This window comes from Aulostomus chinensis, chromosome 16 (genome assembly GCF_037954235.1).
Source record: "Aulostomus chinensis isolate RoL2024-O1b breed Wild chromosome 16, RoL_Achi_v1.0, whole genome shotgun sequence".
Lineage (NCBI taxonomy): Eukaryota > Metazoa > Chordata > Actinopteri > Syngnathiformes > Aulostomidae > Aulostomus > Aulostomus chinensis.
This window is the reverse complement of record NC_141335.1, coordinates 68,170-93,842: the sequence shown is the minus strand read 5'-3', so window position 1 is coordinate 93,842 and position 25,673 is coordinate 68,170. Positions and strand designations below refer to the sequence as shown.

The window sequence follows — 25,673 nt, the reverse complement described above, 5'->3', positions numbered from 1 at the left end:
CCATTGGCAGCTGAAAGAAACAAACCAGAAGTTCGCCTGGATCCACTGATGGATGGAGAGTCGGAAGATCCCAGGGGAGTTCCTGAAAACGTTTTCAGCTCACAGATGAAAGAAAGTTTCAAGATCAATACAGGTGACTGATGATCCTTACATGATCTTCACTTCTTATTTTTGCTTTTTAGTCCAATTTTTCATTTTGTTTGAACTTAAAGCCATTAAAGAGTGGAACAATCTCCCTACCTGTGCGAATAATTACATGTTCCCCTGAGAAGCGAAGAACTCACTTCTTCAATCTGACTGGATCTCTCTGTTAGACCCTCTTTTATAGGAGGATCTGGACTTGTGCTGCTATGTCCAAATGCATGTATGCACGTTATGAGCGACTATAGGCACTTTATCGGTGCGTGGGTGTGTGTGTTGGGGGGTAAAATGAGAATTGTTTTAGCAGCTGTTATTCTTGTTTTTATGTTCACTGTTGTGTTATTTATGTGCTCTGTTGTATGTGTTGTAACTAGGGCTGTCGCTTTAATGCATTAATTAGATTAATTAAATGCACCGCAAATTAACGGGTTATAAAAATTCACACAAGATTAATTATAGCACACTTGAGTGGCAATTCAATGCGAAATAAAGAATTTCAATTCTATATTTGGGGACCTTAAGCAGATATGAGATTAAAATGCGATTAATTAGATTAATTCATTACAAATCCTGTAATTAATTAGACTGCATTTTTTTAATCGCCTGACAGCACTAGTTGTGACATTGTTCCATGGACGACAGATGCAAATTAGCTGCTAGCTAAATCTGATGTAATGCATCTCGACTCATTTGTTGAGATTCATGCCAAATGCAACTGGTCCATGACATATAAACAAATGAAATGAAATAAAACAGAAAGATGAAGATTTGTACTGGCAGATGAAATTTGAAGATGACATGTTGGACGTGAACATAGCATGTCCATGTTTTCTCTGTCTGTATTCATGTTTTTCTAGTCCATGCTTTTACAGCTCAACTCGCTCTTTTGAATGTTGGCTATCAACTTGTTGGCTAAGGCTAATAATTAGCTTTTATGGATTTCATCTGATAGCTCCTGACTTCATTCTGGTTATGCTATTAATTTATGTTTTATAAAATAAAAAAAGAACAGAGAAATAATAACATACCGCAGTGAGCCTAGTTGAGTGGTTGGTGGGTTAGCTGATCTATGCATATATATATATATATATATATATATATATATATATATATATATATATAGTCTTCTGCTTATCCAGTTGGTTGGTTCCGGGGGGCAGCAGCCTCAGCAAAGAAGCCTTCCACCTGTCCTGGGTCGGCCTGAGGCCTCCTCCTGGTCAGACATGCCTGGAACACCTCCTGAGGGAGGCGTCCTCTCCAGATACCTGAACCACCTCCACTGACTCCTCTACCTGGAGGAGCAGCAGCTCTACTCTGAGTCCCTCCTGAAGGACTGAGCTTCTCACCCTGTCTCTCAGGGAGAGCCCAGCCTCCCTGAGGAGGGAACTCATTTCAGCCGCTTGTATTCAGGATCTTGTTCTTTCAGTCATTACCCAGAGCTCATGACCACAGGGGAGGGTTGGAACGTAGACTGACAGGTAAACTGAGAGCCTCTCCTTCTGGCTGAGCTCCCTCTTCACCACAACGGACCGGTTTAGCACCTGCATCACTGCAGATGCCAACCCAATCTGCCTGTCAATCCCCTACTCCATTCTACCCTCACTTGTGATCAAGACCCTAAGATACTCAAACTCCTCCCTGACCTGGAGTGGGCAGGCCAACCTTTTCCAGCTAAGGACCATGGCCTCAGACTTGGAGGTGCTGATTCTCATCCCAGTTGCTTCACATTTGGCTACGAACTGTCCGAGCAAGAGCTGGAGGTGGTGGTTTGATGGATCTAAGAGGACCACGTCATCTGCAAAAAGCAGAGACGACATCCTCCCACCACCAAACTCAACCCCCTCCACCACCTGGCTGCACCTAGAAATTCTGTCCGTAAAAGTTATGAACAGAACCGGTGACAAAGGGCAGCCTTGGCAGTGTCAACCCTCACTGGGGAGAAGTCCAACATACTGCCGGCAATGTGAACCAGACTCTCACTACTCTGGTAGAAAGACTGAATGGCCCTTTGTAAGGGCCCATCCACCCCATACTTCCGGAGTACCCCCCCACTCCAAAGGCACCACCCATGAAATCCATGCAATGTTGCAGAGATACGTCAACAAAGAAAGCCCCACAACATCCATGGCTTTGAGATACCCAGGGCGGATCTCATCCACACTTGAAACTCTGCCACGCAGAGTTGCTTCACTGCCTTGGTGACTTCTGCCCTGGAGATTGGATGACCCCCCTCAAGTACTCCCCCAACTCTGTTTCCTCCATGGAATATGTGTTGGTAGGATCGAGGAGTTCCCCAAAGTATTCCTTCCTCCGTCCAATTATCTCCCCAGTTGATTTCAGCAGTCTCCCGTCCCAGTGGGACGAGTTGCTGTCTTCCCCCTCTGAGGTGACGGACGGTTTACCAGAACCTTTTCAGAGCTGACCGATAGTCATTCTCCACTACTCCCACGCCTGAGTTTTTGCCTCAGTGACCGCCATGGCTGCACACTGCTTGGCCTGCCAGTACCGGTCGGCTGCCTCTGGAGACCCACAGACCAGCCATGCCCTGTAGGCCTCCTTCTTCAGCCTGAAGGCTCCCCTCAACTCCAGTGTCCACCAGCGGGTTCGGGGATTACCACCACAACTGGCCCCAGCATGGTCCATTCAGACTCATCTATATCTATATCTATATATATCTATATATCTATATATCTATCTATCTATATACACACACACTCATACACACATATATGTGTGTGTGTGTATATATACATATATATATATATATATATATATATATATATATATACACACACATGTTTGTGTGTGTGTGTGTGTGTGTGTGTATATATATGTATATATATATATATATATATATATATACACACACACACACATATTTGTGTGTTTGTGTGTGTATAAAACAGACGTAATGCACCAAAATACGACGTTTGTTTTCGGGCAGACGTCCTCACCATAGCAACACTACAGACAGTCAGTGATGATGCATTTGTGTCATTCCAACTTCTTTTGTAACTGCTCTCATTTCATTTCTGAAGCAGTTTTCATTTTGTGTTTCAGTGAGCTGCTGCCACCGATGGACCCTGGCGGAGTTGACACCTCTCCCACCATCTTGAGTGTGTTCAAAGAACGAAGAGTGGCTTGAAGCCAAGCCTTTATTTTGTTTCTCCAGTGTGACATCTAGTTGCAGTAAATGTTGTTTCAACAGATGATGAAGTTTGGGAACAGTTTGTGCACCCTGAATGTTGGCGGGCGCAGGTTTTGCTTCTCAGCCGAGCTCATGAAGCGCCTCCCCCTGAGCAGACTCAGCCGGCTGCATCATTGTGTGTCGGAGAGCGAGCTGCTGGAGTTGTGCGATGACTACGACCATGACAGGAATGAATTTTTCTTTGACCGTCACTCCGAGGCATTCAGCTTCATCATGCTGTACTTGCAGCATGGGAAGCTGCGCTTTGTGCCACACATGTGCGAATTGTCCTTTTATAACGAGATGCTGTACTGGGGCCTAGAGAGCGCTGACCTGCAGCTCTGCTGTCAGCGGCGTCTAGAGGATCGAATGTCCGACTGCTTTGTCCACTTCTTCCCCGAGGAGGAGCTGCGGGACCCCAGGGAGCCCAGTGGCCGTTTGTTGGAGAGGATGCGGAGGACATTTGAGGAGCCCACGTCCTCGGTGGCCGCACAGGTCCTGGCCTTGGTGTCGGTGGTGTTTGTCCTCGTCTCCATGGTGATGCTGTGTGCCAGCACCTTACCGGATTGGAATACAGCGGAGACTTCAGAGCAGCAGAGGTAGGTGGGTCTGTTGGTGGGTTCAGACCAAATGTTCCTGGCATGAGTGACGCCATTAACTACCGAGAATAGAGGGGAGAGACAAGGACCAGAGAGTTTGAACCTGGTCTCTCCTCTCTCTGATTGGTCCTTGTCTCTCCCCTCTTTGATTGTTTGCCTTCAGGATCATCGAGGCGGTTTGTATTGGTTGGTTCACCGCGGAGTGTATCTTGCGTTTCATCGTGTCCCGAGACAAATGTGAGTTTGTACGACGTCCTCTGAACATCATTGACCTGCTGGCCATCACTCCATATTACATCTCTGTTACCGTGACGATTCTGACTGGGGAGAACTCCCAGCTGCAGCGAGCTGGCGTCACATTGCGTGTGCTGCGCATCATGCGTATCTTCTGGGTGATTAAGCTGGCGCGTCACTTCCTGGGCCTGCAAACGCTTGGCCTGACACTTCGGCGTTGTTACCGTGAGATGGTGATGCTGCTGGTCTTCATCTGTGTTGCCATGGCGATCTTCAGCGCACTGGCCCAGTTGCTGGAAGCTGGCAACAAAGACTACACTAGCATCCCTGCCGCTAGCTGGTGGGTCATCATCTCCATGACTACAGTGGGCTATGGGGACATGTACCCAGTGACAGTGGGGGGTCGCGTGCTGGGTGGTGTCTGCGTGGTGAGTGGCATCGTGCTGCTGGCTCTGCCCATCACCTTCATTTACCACAGCTTCATCCAATGTTACCATGAGCTGAAGGTGCGCTCCACCCGCTGCACACCCAGCCCATCAGCTGACTGATGCAACACAGCACAACTGTGAAGATTCGGAGTCCTCTGTGTCCCGTTCACTCCCAGAACAAACACAGCAACTGGACTGGATTCTTTGTGTGCCAATCTAGTGACCCTCCTGAGGTGAAAGGCTAAACTCGCTACCCGTTGATTTCATGAAAAGAAGCCTTCAATGAATTCAATGAATCCCATCCTCAAACAAAATGTATGCCTTATAACCATAATATTAGCATGACTGTGTTCAGACATCTCATTTATATGTTCCAAACATCTCTTATGTTCTCTTTGGGTCAAGGAATGTTTGACATGGTGTCCTCTTACATCACAACATGGCACCTCCTACATCATGAATGATTGAATGTAAACAGGAGAAATGAGTTTTACACATGAATCAAATAATAATAAAATCGAGATGAACATGTACAGGTTTGTCATTTGATGGAAACTTTCATGTAAATGTAGAAACCAAAGACATGTTTTCCTTCCAGGGATGAAGCTGCATTTCAGATGGCAAATAACATCATCATCATCATCATCATGCTTGAAAATGCCCGACATTAGACTGACAGGCTGAAACTGGATCAGTTGGACTTTGTGCAGGGTTTCCATGGAAACTTCAGACAGGAAGCTGAAGAGGTGAAAATGTCAGGACCAGGAGAAGTGTGAATGTGGATTCTCTCACTCCTCTTCTGAAGGTTTCATTTAGTCTGTAAAAATTGGAATCAGCTGTGAAAAGATGCGAAAGATGACATTTATTGATTTTTAAAGGATTGATTGGATAAATTCTATGATTGTGTCATATGGACTAAAAGACTTTTCAGCAGGTAAAACAAAAGAAGAAATTTGAGGTTTATAAACTGATGATTAGCTCCAGCAGCGTGACACCAAGTTCAGGTGTATTTGAACATACCAGCTCCCAGATTTGCTGCTTTCCAACTTGAAGGAAACAAGTCAAACAACGTGATGAATCGGTGAGAGCTGAAGAATCGAAACATTCCTGGTGGTGAAGTTTTCATATCATCATCTCTGAATGTTCATGAAACACAACGGACAGAAGGCGTGTGAATGATTCACCATCAACAACCACAAACCAAAACTAAAAAACTCTGACACTCACTTGCCATTAAGTAAAGATGCAAGCATGTCAGATGCTGTGATTCAAAACTATCACACAAATATGACACATCAACCTTCTTGATGAAATAAAGACGTTCATCAGGTGACGGGATCATCTATGAATGTGGCTGTGTTGTGGTTTTATACTGACTCTGAGGATGAGGAGGATGGAGATGAGTAATAAAGGTGATGTAATGTGTCAGAGTAGTGATTTTACTCAAACTACAAGATGATGAGGGTGATGTCACAGTGTCAGACAGATTTCTGATTTTCTTCCTTGATCTCTGCCCAGGTATGATCAGGTCACAGCAGCGCTCTGCGCTTCACTCTAGGTGGGGCTGTGATAAAGTAAAAGCTCTGAAATACTGGGTGGACTTTACTCTTTGTTATTGTAATAAATAGTTAATTGATTTAAAAGTTGACGGTTTAGAGTGCTAAAATCAAAGGTTGAAAGTGCACAGTCTCAATATTGTATCACAATTTTGTCAGTTCATTTTGCTAAAATTAAGACATACAGGTGAAGTTTTGCGTAAAAGGACCCAGCGCACTACATCTGCTATCAAATAAACTCACAACAACCCCCAACTTGTTGTGTCCTGCGTAAAATACTCTCGTTTGTACACTCATTTACTAACGTCGAGGCCGATGGAGAAGAACGATCGGGAGCAATAAGTTATGGGTGTTACTGCCGTTCGGCCCGGCAGTTGGCGCTGTTGCGCGTCAGCGTAGAAGAAGAAGAAGAACTGCGTAGTTGTTGTGGCATCAGAAGTCGAAGTAGTGATTATTGTTTTCTTCAAGATTACTCATCGAACTGTTGTACAGAGTAACCGGAGGTGAGACCGCCCGTCTTCTGATGAACCGAGTATTTTGCCGTTTATTTTTTGTAGTTATTCAGCCTCGTCACCCAAACTACTGGTTAGTTTTCTACGTTGGCACAAGACATTTCCGGTTAGCTTTTGGAGGAACGAGTCAGGGACTAACTTACAGGCGGCACTGTAAATAACGTTGCTGGCGATAACCCTTATCGTCTCTGGGACTTGTTAACGGAGGAACAATGAGCTTGACGGTGATTTATCACTAGAGTGTCGTTTCTGCTTCAATCGTTAAAAAGTTCCGAGTGGAGCACTTAGCATGAGTGCTAGCCACCGCTGAGCTAACGTGGATGTTCATTTTTAATTTGAAACCTTAAATTTTAATATTAACTTAGCCGGACTGGCCTTTAAGTTTCATATCAATTCAGCCAGCGATAATCGATGTGACAACCCCTTAATTACTCAATGGAAAGATTTTCGATCTACAGGTTGTAGAATGTAGCATGGATAAAAACAAGTACTGCTGATCAGCAGGTTACAGATTGTTTATTTGTATATTTCCACACGTCTGAAGTGTGTTGTTATTTTCAGGGATGTATTACTATCGCTATGACAACGCGGAGGTCAGCTGCTGCTACAAGTACCTCATGTTCAGCTACAACATCATCTTCTGGGTGAGTAGCCTGAAAGAGCTTCTTTTTCCTGTTTGTTGCCTACAAGGAAATGATGTCATATGTATTCTGTTCAGATGAAATAGCTGTCAGGAAGGAGCTCCAGCCTCCTCTGTTAGCTCCTCTGTTAGCATCGATACACCAGAGTGTCTTTCTGCCAGGAGAGGAGACGATGCTGTCCCACAACTCTTTGCTCTGACAGTCTGTCTGACAGCTGTTCACCACAACAACCAATCAACACCACCATCAGACACACTTGAGCCTCCAGGGAGGTTTGTTCCTCTGCTTTGATAGAACAGCTGTCTAGCAAAGGTGAATTTGGGTTCTGTTCATCAGAGATTGGACCAGAACTGAAGCCAGAACCAGAACCACCATGGTTTCCTCCCCAGCAAGTGGAGCAGAGTTTCCTCTGGAGAGTTGACCACTACAGCCTTAGTTCTGCTGCTCGTGTCTAACACCATCTGCTGCTGCTCGCATGGATGCGTGTAGAAGGACATCAGCAGCCTCTCAGGTCATGACATCATCACATCAACAGCCACCAGGAACCAATCAGCTGTTAGGAGGACGGCGGCGTGTCGGAGGAAATTGTGTCGACTGGGTACTAGAATTGTGTAGTTACTGTTGAAATTGTTGCCTTTGGCTGGAGAAAAGGCAGAAATATTCTTTTTTCTCAAATGGATGAAAACCTACAACTACCATATTGCACTGCTCTTGCAGCCTTCCATGGCCACACCCACTGCTTTCCTCCTCAATTTATAATTGGAGCATAAGTTGTAAAATGCATCCATTCCTGATGCTCCATTACTAAATCAGACGTGTAGGCTTCTCTACAATGTCTCCAGTTGTTTGATGCAACAATGTAAATATTTCAAATGGTATTTTTAGTTGTTTAGCTTCTTATGTTAAATCTTTGTCATGCTCAAATATTGGACTCTTTATGAGAATATAATAGATTATTGTCATTGTTTTGTCAGACACAATGAAATTGGGAAACTACTATTAAGTTACGTCTCCATGTGTGTCACCTTGTTCCTTAAACATTGAGCTTGGTGCCCTCGTTGTCGTCATCGCCCTCCTCCTCCATTTTATCCGGTTGGTCCGGGTCGCGGGGGCAGCAGCCTCAGCAAGGAATCCCAGACTGTCCTCTCTCAGCCATTTCCACCAGCTCTTCCGGGGGAATCCCGAGGCGTTCCCAGGCCAGCTGAGAGATATAATCCCTCCAGCGTGTCCTGGGTCGGCCTGAGGCCTCCTCCTGGTCAGACATGCCTGGAACACCTCCTGAGGGAGGCGTCCTCAACAGATGCCTGAACCACCTCCACTGACTCCTCTACCTGGAGGAACAGCAGCTCTACTCTGAGTCCCTCCTGAAGGACTGAGCTTCTCACTCTGTCTCTAAGGGAGAGTCCAGCCTCCCTGAGGAGGAAACTCATTTCAGCCGCTTGTACTCAGGATCTTGTTCTTTCAGTCATTACCCAGAGCTCATGACCACAGGGGAGGGTTGGAACGTAGACTGACAGGTAAATGGAGAGCCTCTCCTTCTGGCTAAGCTCCCTCTTCACCACAATGGACTGGTTTAGCACCCCCATCACTGTGGACGCGCCCCAATCCGCCTGTCAATCTCCCGCTCCATCCTACCCTCACTCGTGAACAAGATCTCGAGATACTAAACTCCTCCACTCCACGTGGGGACCTGGGGTAGAATAAGTCCCTAGCACCCCCTTGCTGATTGTAAGAGGCAACAAATGGGGCGACTTGTCTGCCTAGAACTGCTACCTGTGTCAGTGGAGGACGAATGCCTGGTACTTGAGGAATGTGGTTTGTTGCGGCTTCCACACGTCCAACACAGTGCTTTGGCTCCTACTTCGCCTAGACGGGAGGATGGAAGGGCCCAATCCAATCAATCGGCTAGTCATAGTTCTCTGGAATTTTTTGTGGGACCATGCTTTTATTTTTCCTTGGAAGACTTTGGCCGAGGGTCAGTCGAGTGAAATGAACATTTTTGTTTAAATTGCTCGAGTATACCATCCCTGTATCCTTGATGCATATCTGGAGGAGAACTGCAGCGCTGTGCATTCCCTAGTTGGGCTCCGAGGAGGATGAGGAGCAGAGATGATGAATGTTTCAATACAAATATGGCTACTTATTAACCCCATAAGAAAAGATTCATGGATCAAGACTCGGATGATGCTTATGAAATGGCTTGATTTACCCCTCCAAAACAAATAACTGGCCTAAATTTATAGTTATGGAATCTGTGACGCCAGACATGCCCCTCACTAAGTTGTCCCCTTTCGCAATTCAGAAAGGAATTTCAGGAATAGCAGGGACTGTCAAAGATGTTAAAAAAATGATATCTGGTCAGATTTTGATTGACTGCTCTAAAAAGTCCCATGCTGATAATTTACTACACTGCAACAGTTTAGGGGGAGTCCCAGAGCGGACCTTCCCTCATCCCCATCTGAACAGTTGCAAAGGCGTAATCCGCACTAGAGATCTCCATGATATGGAAGAAGCTGATATAGCCACAGAACTGAGAGATCAAGGAGTGTCTCATGTGAAGAGGATAACCCTGAAAAGGGATGATAAAATCTTTAAAACTGGTACTTATATCCTGACCTTCAACCTACATGACCATCCTGAAAGACTCCTAATTGGATATTTAAGTTTATGGGTGGATAAATACATCCCTAACCCTTTGAGATGTTTTAGGTGTCAGAAATTTGGCCATGGGTCTGCAAGTTGTAAGAATAAACCAGTTTGCTGTACCTGTGGAGAAGATGGGCATGAACTGATTTGTACAAAACCACCCAAATGCTGCAACTGCCAAGGGAACCATCCGGCCTCATCAAAGGACTGCCCTGTCTGGATTAAAGAAAAAGAAATTCAAAGAATTAGGGTCACAAAGAAAATAAGTTATCCACAAGCAAGAAAAGAGGTGGAAGGGTTTCCTGTATATAAGTTCCAGCAATCTTTTGCCTCTGTTGTAAAACCCCCTATGAAGACAATTGACTGTCAAACAGAATTCACCTGGATGAACAAAGATAAACCACAGCTGATCAATGGAAATAAAACCTCATCTACCTCCAGTAAGAACAGAACAAGCTCCCCGTCTTCTGCCAGTCAAACTTCTGTCATGTTGGAACCATCCCAACCATCAAAAGGAAAAAAGAAATCAATTCATAATTCTTCTCAACCTAAATCAAATCAAGGGAATAAGAATGGAAATTCTATGGATGTGGAAATGAAAGAACCCCCAACCCATCGCAGCCGAAGCTCCTCCCCCAAAAGTAGGAGTAAAGGTCCCATCCCCAGTCACGACCCTTTTACAAGTAGTGGCAGTCCGACTAACACTTCATAAAGTAGTTACCTTGTGTTCTAGTAACTATATTCCACCTGATGTCACAGTAACTTTGCAAGACCTGGACAATTTAATGGCACAACCGCCTCCCCCATATATGTTTTTAGGAGATTTTAATGCTCATAATCCTACATGGGGAGGAAACTACACAAATGCTAAAGGCAAGGCTATGGAGGACTTTATCACTAAAACTGACTTATGCCTGTGGAATGATGGATCTTTTATCTATTTACAGCCGGGCCATGGAACATACTCAGCAATTGATTTATCCATATGTGATCCTGACCTTTTGCTTGACTTTCCCTGGCGAGCACTGGATGACCTATGTGGGAGTGGTCATTTCCCCCTGATCATGTCATCTACAGAAGCAGACACACAGTTAAGACCCCCAAGGTGGCAGCTTCAAAAAGCTAACTGGAGTCTCTTTCAGTACCGTTGTGATATCCAACTGGGTCACCTACCCCAAGATATTGACAGTCCAGTCGATAACCTCACTCAAACCTTGATCTCTATTGCAGAGGAAGCTGTCCCAAAAACTTCAGGAAAGCCCCACCACAGGTCTAACCCGTGGTTTATTGATAACTGTAAAAAGGCCGTTGATGCCTGGAAAAAGGCCGTTGATGCCTGGAAAAAGGCAGAGAGGGTGTTCAACAAGCATCCAACAACAGCAAATCTTACCAGATTGAAAATTTCACGAGCCCAAGCGCGTAGAACTATTAATGATGCAAAATCACAAAGCTGGAGAGAGTACGTGTCAAGCCTTACAAGGGATGCATCCTCAAAAAAGGAAAGATGAAAACTAAAGGAGGAACTGTAAGAGTTCAACATCTAAAATGTCACGAAGGTCTTTTGACATCTAAGCAAGACATAGCTAACAAACTTGCAGAGACATTTGAAAAGAATTCCTCTGTGGAAAACTGTCAACTTGAATTTCAAGCCGTGCGCAGAAAGGAGGAGGCGAAAACCCTGAATTTCTCATCAGATAACGTGGAACCATACAACCAGCCTTTCTCAATGGATGAACTTCTATGTGCTATAAGGAACTGTCATGATACTGCAGTGGGCCCTGATGTGATTCATTACCAATATTTAAAGCACCTGCCATCCAGTGTGCCATCTCATCTCCTGGCAATATTCAGTGTGATTTGGGAATCAGGAAAATTACCCAAGTCCTGGAAGAAAGCGTTTATCATTCCCATTCCAAAACCTGGCAGAGATTATACTGATCCCACCAACTATCGTCCTATAGCCTGAACCAGCTGCCTTTGCAAAACTATGGAAAGAATGGTGAATAAAAGACTTGTGTGGATGCTTGAATCAGAACGGCATTTGAGTGCATTTCAATGTGGCTTCAGGCAAGGAAAGAGCACAATGGACCACCTTATGAGACTGGAGGCCTACACATGGGATGGATTTATCAGGAAGAACATGTAATAGCAGTATTTTTTGACCTTGAAAAGGCATATGATACCACTTGAGAGGTCGTCTGCCCATTTTTATCTCCAATTTTCTGTCTAATAGACTTTTTCAAGTTCAATTAGGTACAAATTTTTCAACACCTCATTCGCAAGAACAAGGAGTTCCTCAGGGAAGCATCCTCTCTGTCACCCTATTCAGTATTAAAATCAATAGTATTGCAAAAGGAATCAATCCAATTCTTTTCTGCAGCCTGTATGTTGATGACCTCTGTATTTGTAATAGAGGGAAATATATGAGTACAATGGAAAGACAACTCCAGCTGTGCATAAATAAGATCAGCACTTGGTCCATTGAAAATGGCTTCAAGTTTTCTAAATCCAAAACTGTTTGCACTCATTTTTGTCAACTTCGAACTTTACATCATGAGCCACTGCTGTATATGGATGGTGCCGCAATCCAAGTTGTGAAAGAGGTTAAATTCCTTGGTCTTATACTTGACAATAAATTATTTTATTCCACACATGAAGACTCTTAAAAAGAGATGTTTTAAGACTTTGGACATTTTAAAAGTACTGGCAAAGGCAAAGTGGGGGGCAGAGTGGACTGTACTGCTACGCCTGTATAGAGCACTTGTGAGATCCCATTTGGACTATGGGAGTATTGTTTATGGATCAGTTAGAAAATCCTACATTATGATGCTGGATACTGTTCATCATCAAGGTTTGAGGCTGGTCCTAGGGGCCTTTAGGACCTCACCAGTGCAGAGTCTTTATGTGGAAGCAAGAGAACCATCCCTTCAATTGCGACGCTTGAAACTTGCTCTACAATATGCAGTCAAAATCAAAGGGAATAGAGAGAACCCTGCATACTCCACTGTTTTTCAGCCACAGTATTTGGACTTTTATGAGGCTAGACCAAGGTCTATCAGACCTTTTGGATTAAGAATTAAACCTTTCCTTGAGGATTTGAATGTTGATCTAGATGGACGAACATCTTCTCACCTTAGTTCCATTCCCCCTTGGACCTTGAGACAACCTGTAATTGTGCAGGACTTGAGTCACAGAAAGAAATCTAGCACACACCCAAACGAGTACCAGAGTTGCTTCCTTGATTTAAGACGGCGCTTCCCTTTGCACACTCCAATCTATACTGATAGCTCAAAAACAGATGCCTGTGTGTCCTCAGCGATGGTAGTCACTTCTAATCAGTGTGGAATACGCATCCCAAATCTGTGCTCTATTTTTACAGCCGAAGCCCAGGCCTTGCTCTTAAGTCTTGAATACACTGAAGAGTCCAATCTACAAAAATCCTTGATTTGCACAGACTCTAGCTCATGCCTTCAGGCACTAGAGTTTTTTTTTTTTTTTTTTAATTATCTTTTTATTGACAGTTTTTCAATAAAATGACAACATAAAATAAAAACAGAACAGGGAGGGAGTAGGTTGTCTCCTGTAAGTACAGCAATTACATAACTGAAGGAAAGAGTTCTGGTCTGCGCGGTCTTGCATATATTATCCATTTTTCCCACTGTGATGAGAACAGGTCCAGTGTTTGGTTAACAGAGGCTGTGATCTTCTCCATTTTGTAAATATCCACTTTAATGTCCATCCACTCATTCAGGGTCGGCCTTTCTTGCAACATCCATTTTTTAGTGATAGATTTTTTTGCAGCTGTGAGCAACACATTTAACAGATATTTGTCTTTTTTCCTCCATTCTTGAGGTAACAGCCCAAAGAAAATAGTCTTAATTTCAAACTTCATTGAATTGGTTTTGGTTAACCTCTATCGGCAGGGTCTGAAATAAGGAGAGAAGTCTCGGCAAGACGTTCATTTTGATGGATTCAATTCTAGAGCTAAAATTGAAAAAAGGAATTAAATTCCATCTTGCTATGTCTTCTCTAATTTTATTATTGATAGGTGTATAATTATATTTTGATAATTTTTCAAGATCTTTTGGTATTATAATGCCCAAGTATTTAAAGTGTTCTGTTTGCCATGCCAGTGGATACCTCTTTTTATTTTATCAGGTGGGTCGTAGTTGTATGTAAGCAGTTGCGTTTTTCCTATGTTGATCTTGTATCCTGACAGTTTGCCGAATTGCTCAAATGTCTGCATTAATTTAGGCAGGGAGTTCGTCGGTTGCCCTAAAAAGACCAAAATGTCATCCGCGTAGCAGGCTAACTTATGTTCTATCCCTTGAATAGTAATTCCTTTTATTTTATCATTTTGTCGTATGCATTGAGCCAGTGGTTCCAAATATAATGCGAAAAGTAATGGTAACCATGCACAACCTTGTCTTGTTCCTCGTTCCAGAACTATACTATTTGATATTTGTCTGTTCACTTTAATTTTAGCTGAGGGTTCATTATACAGTGCTTGTATGGTTTTGATAATTTTTTCATCTAATCCAGATTTATGTAAAACTCTGTACAGAAAGTCCCAGTTCACGGAGTCAAAGGCCTTTTCAGCATCCACACATATCACTATAGCTGGGATATTATGTCTTTTCATATGGTCTATAACATGTAATGTCCGTCTAATATTATCATGCGTTTGACGTTGTCGAATAAAGCCTGTCTGGTCATTGTGTATTAGCTTAGGTAGGAATTCTTCAAGCCGTCTGGCACTAGAGTTTTTAAAGACTGACCACCCCCAAATTACCAAAATACTTGAAAAAGTGGATCACCTAACTAAACTCAACCTGGACATTATTTTTTGCTGGGTCCCTGGCCACGTGGGCTTGCGTGGTAATGAAAAGGCAGGTAGTACTGCTAAAGGAGCCCTGAATGAAGAGATTTCTGAATGCCAAATCCCTGTGTCTGATCTTAAACCTGTTCTTTGTTCCTACATAAGCGACAAATGGCAACCCGAATTGAAAAACTGTGTTGGAAATAAGCTGCAAGAAATTCGTACTACTGTGAAACAAATGACAACTCGATCACTTTCATGCAGACATGATCAAGTTGTCTATACAAGGTGTAGAATTGGACATTCTAGACTCACTCATGGATTTTTGTGAAGTGGAGGTGAACCTCCCCTTTGTGATCTTTGTGGTAATCTCTTATCAATTAAGCACATTCTATCTTGCTCTGCCCTCAGAATAAAAAGGCAGAAGTTTTTTAAAGAAGATACTATTGTAGATATTTTTAATAAGGTCTCTCCTTCAAAGGTTTTAAACTTTTTAAAGTTAATTGACATGAACAAACTTATTTAATGTATTTATTTATTTATTTGTTTCATTGTTGTTGTTCTTTCAAATGATATTTATTACCTGTTTCGGCCATGAAATAGCCACAGCTGCTTAACTGGCAATAAACTCAAACAAACAAACAAACAAACAAAAACGAACAAACTCCTCCACCTGAGGCAGGACCCCCCCCCCCCCGACCTGGAGTGGGAGCTGGAGGTCGTGGCCTGATGGAGCTAAGAGGACCACATCCTCCTGCCACCAAACTCGACCCCCTCCGCCACCCGGCTGCACCTAGAAATTCTGTTCATAAAAGTTATGAACAGAATTATCATTTCTATGTCAGTAGTTTATGTGCCTAAAAGACATTTGCTGATCTGTGAAAGCCAGGAGGGCCACTGGATATCTTGGCCCAGGCAAGGTTGAGGGAGGAAAACCACTCTCATCCTGTTAAATTGATAATTTTTGTAATAATAGAAAGTAGGTTCAAATGTAATGAAGTACTCTTTTTTTGTGTTGCAGCTGGCTGGAGTTGCCTTCATTGCAGTTGGTTTCTGGGCATGGAGTGAAAAGGTGATCGAACTCAGATAATTATCAATCTGTCTTGATTTTGTTTAAGAAACATTTTCAACTTTTGGATGATTAGCGTGGTTGGGCAATGCCTAACCACTAATTAAAAAATTAATTAGAATTACTGTTATTGGTATTAATATACTCTATGGAGGCGGCTTGGTGGAGCAGTGGTCCTCACTGTGGCCCCCCATCAAGAAGGTTGTGGGTGGAGCCCCGGCTGCAGCACGGGGTCTTTCTGGGTGAGTCTGCATGTTCTCCCTGTTCCTGCGTGGGTTCTCTCTGGTGCTCGGATGGATGGATGGATACTCTGTGGACCACACGGCCAACCTGGACATGTGTGGAAGGGAACTTCCTAAAGTGCAACAGTGGTGTCCTGCTGCTGCCGCCATTTTATCTTTCTACTGAGTTGACCTTTGAAAAGGAGTGTATCCTTTTGATGAATGAATACTTGCTTGGATTTTGTTTCTCATTACCTAAACACATTTTCTTTGTAATGAAAGATACTAATGTGCAAACTGAATTACAGCATGACGCTTGTGCGACTTCATTGTAACAGAGGTTTATTTCCCTGTATTTGACTCGTGGTTTTCAGGGAGTCCTGCAGGACCTGACTCAGGTGACTCGGATGCATGGTTTTGACCCAGTTTGGTTGGTCCTGGTGGTGGGTGGAGTCACCTTTATTCTGGGTTTTGCTGGCTGTGTGGGAGCTCTGAGAGAGAACATCTGTCTGCTAAAGTTTGTACGTTAAAAACATCTGTCACATAGATATAGTTCAAAGAATGTTTACCTGCTGTGTGTCTTGTTTCTCCCTCATGAAAGCAGTTTTTGTGGTCTTCTCTTAGTTTTCAGGAGTGATTGGCTTCATTTTTTTCCTGGAACTGACGGCGGCAGTGCTTGCAGTGTTTTTTCAGAGTCAGGTGCGAGGGTTGATCAATGAGTTATTTCTGGCGAATGTCAGAGCATACAGAGATGACATCGACCTGCAGAACCTCATTGACTCCTTGCAGAGGATGGTAACTGCTCTTTTGATTTCTTGTCTTAATGAAAGTCTAAGGTCTTATAGCTAAAGGGTTCAGAATTAAAGGCATCTTTGTTCTGTCTGTGGAATAGAACCACTGCTGCGGAGCTCAGGAACCTGATGACTGGAATCTCAACGTTTATTTCAGCTGTAATGAGACAAATCGCAGTACAGAGAAATGTGGTGTTCCCTTCTCCTGCTGCATCACCGACCCTGCTGTGAGTAGAGCACCAATCAATACAAATAATCAGGAGTGGAACGATACTGCTTTGGAGCACTGATACGGATTACTAGTAGTTAATGAGATGGATGTCTGATATGCATATACAGTGTAAAATACAATGTAAAAATACTCTGAGACAAGTATGTAGCTCACATTCAAAATTGTACTGAAATAAATATGACAAAAATATACTTAATGGAACAAAAGTAAAAGTGAATTTCAGAATAATATGTTGTCTGAGTGCACGATAAGCACAGATGCATGCATGTGTTTATCAGCTGTGTATTTTTATAGCTGAATAAACACACCTGAACATATATTGGTAGACTCATAATCTATTCTAATAATCTGAATCAACCAGCAACTATTCACGACATCATCTAAATCGAATGCTTCTTAAGAGTGAATTGTAGCAAGTTTGCCTCAAAAATCAGATGGAATAACTTTAAAGCAGGTAAATATAAAATACTAGTCATGTACCTCAAAGTTACAAGGACAACACTTGAATCAATATTCTTGGTGATTAAATCACTTGGATTAACAGGAGCCTTAGATACAGTCCCACAAACTTAAAGTGTCTTGCAGGAAATTCCCTTGTCTCGTTGTGAGCCGTGTTGTGATGAACAGGTAACTGAGCAAGTCAGCTGATGAAAGAAAGAACATCATAGCCTTTGGTTCTTTCTAGTTATCAGACTGAATAATCAGCCAGCAAATGAATTTGTCATTTTCAAATAAATACTAAACAGAAATTGGCTGTAGGAGACTAGACAGTGTTGTTGACCAGCATTACATAACGCATGCAAACATGATGTCATATGGATGTACAGCAGTATATTTTATAACCCTTTTACTTGTCTTTTGAAAATTGCACTAAAGGGAGTGTCACTCCAATTTCATTGTATGCTACACAATGGCAATAAAAGCTTTTGATAGTTGATGATTGATTATTGTTAATTAAAGATGTAACACCAGCCGTTGCTCCAGTCAGGTGGTGCCATGTGGTGGCCATTAAGTAAAAGTGGCTGCAGCCGAGTCAAAGTAGCGGATTTTTAAACTCGATACCTCAACATAATTGCTGTGACTGTGTGTATTTCAGGACTCAGTGGTGAACACTCAGTGTGGTTATGGTGTGAGAAAGAAACTAAAGGTGAGGTCACTTCATGCTGGGTTGTCGTGTTGCTGTGGTTGTGCTTCTAGTGGTGAATGCTGGCATTTGTGACTTGAACAAATGGTTCACATTAGGGTTTCACAGTTGTGATGGATCAGGGTTCCAAGTGGAGTCACAAAGGGAATGATTGGCAAGGATCTGAGCAGAGATAACAGATTGACAAAAAGAAACAATGCAGTCCTCTCTTAATCCACTTTGAAGTTCGATCAAAATTGTGACATGATTGAACAAGTACACTAATTAATGCTGATCTTCAATAACCTTGATGTTAGTCTTAAACTTTCCATGATCACTGTGATGGAAAAGGAAAAAGTAGTTAGACTGAAGGTAAATCAGGTAAATCACCAACACTGAGACCCTGAAGGCACCAAGTTCCTCTGTAGACCTTCAGGGAGTTGGGAGGAAGCACAAAAACCTGAACCAAAATGTGCTCTCAAGTCTCCACTGAGACAGGACGGAACATTCATTCCAACAGTGGTGATGTCACGCAACTCTTCATTCTATTCTTCTGGTTGACTTGCATGCAAATGATGATGGGAGTTATTTTCTTTTCACTGCTGTTTCTGATGTGGAAAAAAAAATTATTTACAGTCTGACAGTACAATGGTGCTTTACGAATGATTTTGCATCAACGAGTATGTAACGAAGCCACATTGCTATTGCTGTCTTAAATTTGGTGATACTTTTACTTCCCTGTGAGGGGTATGAATGAGTGTAGGGTGACAGCCAGTTTGATGCCCACCTGCCCGGGGGTCCACCTAACCCTGGTGGTGACGGATGAGAATTATTAGTTCTCAGCTAAATGATGTTTTCAGGATTCTGTCTGTAACTGTTGTGTTCTGATAGGAACATTGTTATATTCTGCGATATTTTTTTAAGCCGTGTTCTCAAAAGTTCTAACTGGTTATAATGTTCTTCAGGCATGGCCTGTTGCTTCTGACGTGCTGACATTCTTGTGTTCTATCAGAGCAAGATGAGGGATGACATTTATGTGAAAGGCTGCATAGTTGCATTGGAAGACTGGTTACCTGGCAACCTCTATACAGTGGCCATCGTCTTCATCATCATCTCGCTGCTGCAGGTACAAACATGCCACACCCACGTGTGCATACACATGAGCACACATGCACACACATACATGTATATATGTATATATGTGTATATGTGTATGTTGGGGGTGCAACAAAATGGTCAACTCACAAAACGATACGAAATAGATTAAATTAAATAAAAAAAGAAATGCAAAAATCTATTCTTTTTTTTTCATCCTTAATATGAAGATCTACACGTTTTTGCTGTGCCAGTACAAAATAAAGTGCTCTTTGCTTTGAAAAAAACCCAAAATATTAGTATTTTCTCTTATTTAGACTTCATTAAAAAGTGCTTTGTTGTGAACAAAGAGGACGACTTCATTCCTGATGGAAGGAGAACAAACCTCCAGTGGTGCTCAGGGCTGCAGTCTCATCAGGATCTAGAAGGTCTGAGCTCAGGGAGCTGCAGCACTGAGCCTCCAGCAGCTTCATGTCCTTCTATCGTGCTAGCAGTGCTGGCCCAGGCTACGCTGTTGTGGACCCTCGTCGTTTGACCGCCGCTTTGGTTTCATCCACCGCCGTCTCACCGCTGCCTCGTCTTTTACATGGAGGACAAAATAAGTCCACACAACCAATGTGTTTGATGGAGGAGCGTCCGCTACTTGTTCCACCTCGTCCTCCTCCATTTAGACATGATTGTTTGGCTTCTTCTTCTTCTTCTTCTTCTTGTAATGTGTGTATAGAGAAGGTGAGAGGGTCAAACATCATCAGTGTCGTGGTGCGTGGCGCCGCTTCGCAGTGTTGTTTTTTTGTTTTACATTGATTTTTATTTTGTGCACCTTTTCAATTTAATTTAGTCATTTTTTTTTATTTCAACCCTAGCATATGTGTATATATGCACGTGTGTGTGTGTGTATATATATACACGTATATATGTGTATATATATACACGTATATATGTGTATATATATACACGTATATATGTGTATATATATACACGTATATATGTGTATATATATACACGTATATATGTGTGTGTGTGTATATATATATACACGTATATATGTGTGTGTGTGTATATATATATACACGTATATGTGTGTGTATATATATATATACACGTATATGTGTGTGTATATATATATATACACGTGTATATGTGTGTGTATATATATATACACGTATATATGTATATATATATACGTATATATGTGTATATATATACACGTATATATGTGTATATATATACACGTATATATGTGTATATATATACACGTATATATGTGTATATATATACACGTATATATGTGTATATATATACACGTATATATGTGTATATATATACACGTATATATGTGTATATATATACACGTATATATGTGTATATATATACACGTATATATGTGTATATATATACACGTATATATGTGTATATATATACACGTATATGTGTGTATATATATATATACGTATATGTGTGTATATATATATACACGTATATGTGTGTATATGTATATATATATACACGTATATGTGTGTATATGTATATATATACACGTATATGTGTGTATATATATATATACACGTATATGTGTGTATATATATATACACGTATATGTGTGTATATATATATATACACGTATATGTGTGTATATATATATATACACGTATATGTGTGTATATATATATACACGTATATGTGTGTATATATATATATACACGTATATGTGTGTATATATATATATACACGTATATGTGTGTATATATATATATATACACGTATATGTGTGTATATATATATATATATATACACGTATATGTGTGTATATATATATATATACACGTATATGTGTGTATATATATATATATACACGTATATGTGTGTATATATATATATACACGTATATGTGTGTATATATATATATATACACGTATATGTGTGTATATATATATATACACGTATATGTGTGTATATATATATATATACACGTATATGTGTGTATATATATATATACACGTATATGTGTGTATATATATATATATACACGTATATGTGTGTATATATATATATATACACGTATATGTGTGTATATATATATATATACACGTATATGTGTGTATATATATATATATACACGTATATGTGTGTATATATATATATATACACGTATATGTGTGTATATATATATATATACACGTATATGTGTGTATATATATATATATACACGTATATGTGTGTATATATATATATATACACGTATATGTGTGTATATATATATATATACACGTATATGTGTGTATATATATATATATACACGTATATGTGTGTATATATATATATATACACGTATATGTGTGTATATATATATATATACACGTATATGTGTGTATATATATATATACACGTATATGTGTGTATATATATATATACACGTATATGTGTGTATATATATATATACACGTATATGTGTGTATATATATATATACACGTATATGTGTGTATATATATATATACACGTATATGTGTGTATATATATATACACGTATATATATACACGTATATGTGTGTATATATATACACGTATATGTGTGTATATATATACACGTATATATGTGTGTATATATATATACACGTATATATGTGTGTATATATATATACACGTATATATGTGTGTATATATATATACACGTATATATGTGTATATATATATACACGTATATATGTGTGTATATATATACACGTATATATGTGTGTATATATATACACGTATATATGTGTGTATATATATACACATATATGTGTGTATATATATACACGTATATATGTGTGTATATATATATACACGTATATATGTGTGTGTATATATATACACGTATATATGTGTGTATATATATACACGTATATATGTGTGTATATATATACACGTATATATGTGTGTGTATATATATACACGTATATATGTGTGTGTATATATATACACGTATATATGTGTGTGTATATATATACACGTATATATGTGTGTATATATATATACACGTATATGTGTGTGTATATATATATACACGTATATGTGTGTGTATATATATATACACGTATATGTGTGTGTATATATATATACACGTATATGTGTGTGTATATATATATACACGTATATGTGTGTGTATATATATATACACGTATATGTGTGTGTGTATATATATACACGTATATGTGTGTGTGTATATATATACACGTATATATGTGTGTATATATATATACACGTATATATGTGTGTATATATATATACACGTATATATGTGTGTATATATATATACACGTATATGTGTGTGTATATATATATACACGTATATGTGTGTGTATATATATATACACGTATATGTGTGTGTATATATATATACACGTATATGTGTGTGTATATATATATACACGTATATGTGTGTGTATATATATATACACGTATATGTGTGTGTATATATATATACACGTATATGTGTGTGTATATATATATATACACGTATATGTGTGTGTATATATATATACACGTATATGTGTGTGTATATATATATACACGTATATGTGTGTGTATATATATATACACGTATATGTGTGTGTGTATATATATATACACGTATATGTGTGTGTGTATATATATATACACGTATATGTGTGTGTGTATATATATATACACGTATATGTGTGTGTGTATATATATATACACGTATATGTGTGTGTGTATATATATATACACGTATATGTGTGTGTGTATATATATATACACGTATATGTGTGTGTGTATATATATATACACGTATATGTGTGTGTGTATATATATATACACGTATATGTGTGTGTGTATATATATATACACGTATATGTGTGTGTGTATATATATATACACGTATATGTGTGTGTGTATATATATATACACGTATATGTGTGTGTGTATATATATATACACGTATATGTGTGTGTGTATATATATATACACGTATATGTGTATATATATATATACACGTATATGTGTATATATATATATACACGTATATGTGTATATATATATATACACGTATATGTGTATATATATATATACACGTATATATGTGTGTATATATATATATACACGTATATGTGTGTGTATATATATATATACACGTATATGTGTGTGTGTATATATATACACGTATATGTGTGTGTGTATATATATACACGTATATGTGTGTGTGTATATATATACACGTATATGTGTGTGTGTATATATATACACGTATATGTGTGTGTGTATATATATACACGTATATGTGTGTGTGTATATATATACACGTATATGTGTGTGTGTATATATATACACGTATATGTGTGTGTGTATATATATACACGTATATGTGTGTGTGTATATATATACACGTATATGTGTGTGTGTATATATATACACGTATATGTGTGTGTGTATATATATACACGTATATGTGTGTGTGTATATATATACACGTATATGTGTGTGTGTATATATATACACGTATATGTGTGTGTGTATATATATACACGTATATGTGTGTGTGTATATATATACACGTATATGTGTGTGTGTATATATATACACGTATATGTGTGTGTGTATATATATACACGTATATGTGTGTGTGTATATATATACACGTATATGTGTGTGTGTATATATACACGTATATGTGTGTGTGTATATATACACGTATATGTGTGTGTGTATATATACACGTATATGTGTGTGTGTATATATATACACGTATATGTGTGTGTGTATATATATACACGTATATGTGTGTGTGTATATATATACACGTATATGTGTGTGTGTATATATATACACGTATATGTGTGTGTGTATATATATACACGTATATGTGTGTGTGTATATATATACACGTATATGTGTGTGTGTATATATACACGTATATGTGTGTGTGTATATACACGTATATGTGTATATGTATACACGTATGTGTGTGTGTATGTATACACGTATGTGTGTGTATGTATACACGTATGTGTGTGTGTATGTATACACGTATATGTATGTGTGTATGTATATATGTATGTACATATATATGTATATATGTGTGTGTGTGTGTGTGTATATTTGCGTATGTATAGTTGTACTTCGACAAGTTTCAACTATCATGAAGGTTTGTCATTAGAAATGTTCCTAAGCTGCTTTGTGTTGAGGGTGGCGCTGACTATGACATCACGCATATTCATGTATTTGTTTTTGTCATCTCTTCAGATGGTGGGCATCTACCTGGCCAGGACGCTGATCTCTGATATTCAGAAGGTGAAATTCACCTACTGAACCTGGCTGACGAGGGGGCGGAGCCTCCAACTGGCTATACTGGACTAAGTTTCTTCTGACAGATGTACTTGCATCTGAAACCTGTAAAACGGTGGTTGCTATTGTGGTTGAGAACATGGCATCCATTATCAAGCCAGGTTTTACTAACAGATGTGTGCCTGTTCAACACCTGACTGCCTTCACATGGACTCTATAGCTCCTCCCCCTGCTCTCTGTCATCACCTTCATCATTCTTCTTGTCTGGGTCAGTCAGGCAGCTGCCTCCTGATGGTCTGACCGTTGGATTCGCTGACCATCACTGGTCTGATCTTGTGGTGATTTGTTTTATGTTTGAGTGTGAGAACTTGTTGCCCTCACGATTGTACGCCTGTTGAGGACCACGCCTCTGTAAACATTCCATTGACAAACTCCAAATTGTGTTTGCCACAAATTTCATATGTTGTCAGTTGCCAGGCCGTCCTGTGGCTCCTCCCCTTGCTGTCATCACACACTGCACTGCATTCACTCTGCTGGGGTCTGAGCCACCACATCGCTCGCTGCAGTGTTTTTGAGGGCCGAGCAGTGAACAGAGTTCCAGGACAATTGAGACTTAGTGACGTCACACAGGTGTGTGCATCTGTGAAATGGTGTCTTGACTCACCAGAAGAGGAACTGAGCCTCCTACTCAGTGAAGTTCAACTTTCATTAAGATGTTCCATGGAAAGAAAGGGCACAATCGCAGCTGCAGATTGGACTGATGAGGTTTCACAAAATGTCTGAGGACCCAGAACCAGAGAAGAGGAATGAGAGGACATGAGGTCTCCAATGGCTGACTTTTCCTTTAATCAAGTTCCATCATTTTACACTGGATTCATGAAGCTCCAGCTCCTCATCAATGAACTTTCTATAAATGATTTGTTTTTCTTAAGTATTTTGTATGGAATAAAGATTTCAGGTTGTTTTACTTCAAGTCAGAACGAATTTAACAACTTTGTGTTAAAGGTTAGACGGATTCCTTCAAGAAATAAACACTGTCTTTTTGCATTCGACTCAGTTTGTTTTGCGTATAGAAGTGAATACACTATTAATGGG

At 39.9% G+C, this 25,673-nt stretch overlaps 2 protein-coding genes and 1 long non-coding RNA gene across 5 annotated transcripts; 2 read left to right on the top strand and 1 right to left on the bottom strand.

Moving 5' to 3' along the window:
* Positions 1 to 110: 110 nt before the first annotated feature.
* LOC147247026 (voltage-gated potassium channel regulatory subunit KCNG3-like) lies at positions 111 to 5,246 on the top strand. The gene is made up of 3 exons (XM_086179811.1): positions 111 to 133; positions 3,202 to 3,927; positions 4,091 to 5,246. Exons 2-3 carry the CDS (start codon positions 3,335 to 3,337, stop codon positions 4,707 to 4,709), a joined length of 1,212 nt encoding a protein of 403 aa, XP_086035937.1. The 5' UTR covers positions 111 to 133; positions 3,202 to 3,334; the 3' UTR covers positions 4,710 to 5,246.
* LOC147247025 (uncharacterized) lies at positions 4,934 to 10,200 on the bottom strand. Its single transcript, XR_015109352.1, has 3 exons — positions 10,065 to 10,200; positions 5,610 to 5,725; positions 4,934 to 5,425 (listed from the first exon to the last, which is right to left on the bottom strand). It is a non-coding gene; the product is annotated as an uncharacterized LOC147247025 (long non-coding RNA).
* On the top strand, positions 6,499 to 25,625 carry tspan14 (tetraspanin 14). 3 transcript variants are annotated; one of them, XR_015109351.1, is made up of 10 exons: positions 6,499 to 6,648; positions 7,219 to 7,301; positions 15,785 to 15,835; positions 16,428 to 16,574; positions 16,678 to 16,848; positions 16,946 to 17,071; positions 18,173 to 18,223; positions 19,212 to 19,325; positions 19,612 to 20,023; positions 24,537 to 25,625. XR_015109351.1 is itself a non-coding variant. In XM_086179812.1 (9 exons), the coding sequence occupies exons 2-9, from the start codon at positions 7,221 to 7,223 to the stop codon at positions 24,600 to 24,602; spliced, it is 807 nt and encodes a 268-aa protein (XP_086035938.1). In that variant the 5' UTR covers positions 6,499 to 6,648; positions 7,219 to 7,220; the 3' UTR covers positions 24,603 to 25,625. The 3 variants fall into 3 exon arrangements, 2 of the variants coding, with proteins under 2 accessions (XP_086035938.1, XP_086035939.1); XM_086179812.1 differs by lacking the exon at positions 19,612 to 20,023; XM_086179813.1 differs by lacking the exons at positions 6,499 to 6,648; positions 19,612 to 20,023 and adding an exon at positions 6,783 to 6,881.
* Positions 25,626 to 25,673: the final 48 nt, after the last annotated feature.